This window comes from Alligator sinensis, unplaced genomic scaffold (assembly GCF_000455745.1).
Source record: "Alligator sinensis unplaced genomic scaffold, ASM45574v1 scaffold1651_1, whole genome shotgun sequence".
NCBI classification, from domain to species: domain Eukaryota; kingdom Metazoa; phylum Chordata; order Crocodylia; family Alligatoridae; genus Alligator; species Alligator sinensis.
The window spans coordinates 103,238-103,937 of NW_005843334.1; the positions used below are offsets into that span (position 1 = coordinate 103,238).

At 40.7% G+C, this 700-nt stretch overlaps 1 protein-coding gene across 1 annotated transcript in view; it reads left to right on the forward strand.

Annotated features, from left to right (window-relative positions):
• The window catches only part of LOC102383014 (NACHT, LRR and PYD domains-containing protein 3-like), a 51,518-nt gene that overhangs the window by 23,114 nt on the left and 27,704 nt on the right, over positions 1-700 (forward strand). Inside the window, 1 exon segment of the mRNA XM_025194887.1 lies at positions 309-700. This exon segment is cut by the window's right edge and continues 6 nt beyond it. Within this exon segment, the coding sequence (XP_025050672.1) occupies positions 309-700 (392 nt within the window).

Here is a 700-nt window from a genome sequence, read left to right on the forward strand (position 1 = left end):
GCTGCCTACTGCTTCACCTAAACTGTCTCCTTCACATTTTCCTCCCTGTTTAATATGTACATTACATTTCCTTTGGTCTTACTCCAACTCTAGAAGTAATGTTTAAAACAGAGATGAATGCTTATTTTGGTAAAAGGTAAGGCATGATCTGTCACTTAAAGACTAACTATTTGAGGCACACAAACGTTTGTAGGCAACAACCTCCTTTATCATATGTCACTGACATGGGAACCAGACTAATAAGAAATCTATTGTCATTTGTAATGTTACTGCTTCAGTGTTTCTGATGCTTTATGTGACTGGCTTAGATTACAGGGTGAAGTACAGAGAACATATAGGGAAGGAGTACCAGATAATAGCTGACAGGAATGCTCGTCCTTGTGAGGCTGTGACTCTGCACAGCAGATACACTAAACTGATTATGGTAAATGAGCATCGTTCTGAAAAGGAAAGAGAACATGAAATAGTGGACACTGGGCGGAGACATGCAGAAATAATGAAGAAACAGGCTAGTTCTGTGATTACCATGAACAGCCTTTTTAAACCTGGTAAGGATGGACGAGCACCACAAGTCATTATGCTGGTGGGAGCTTCAGGGATTGGAAAAACCATGACAGCAAGAAAGATCATGCTGGACTGGGGAGCTGGAAAACTCTACAAGCAGCAGTTTGATTATGTGTACTACATCAACTGTAGGGAA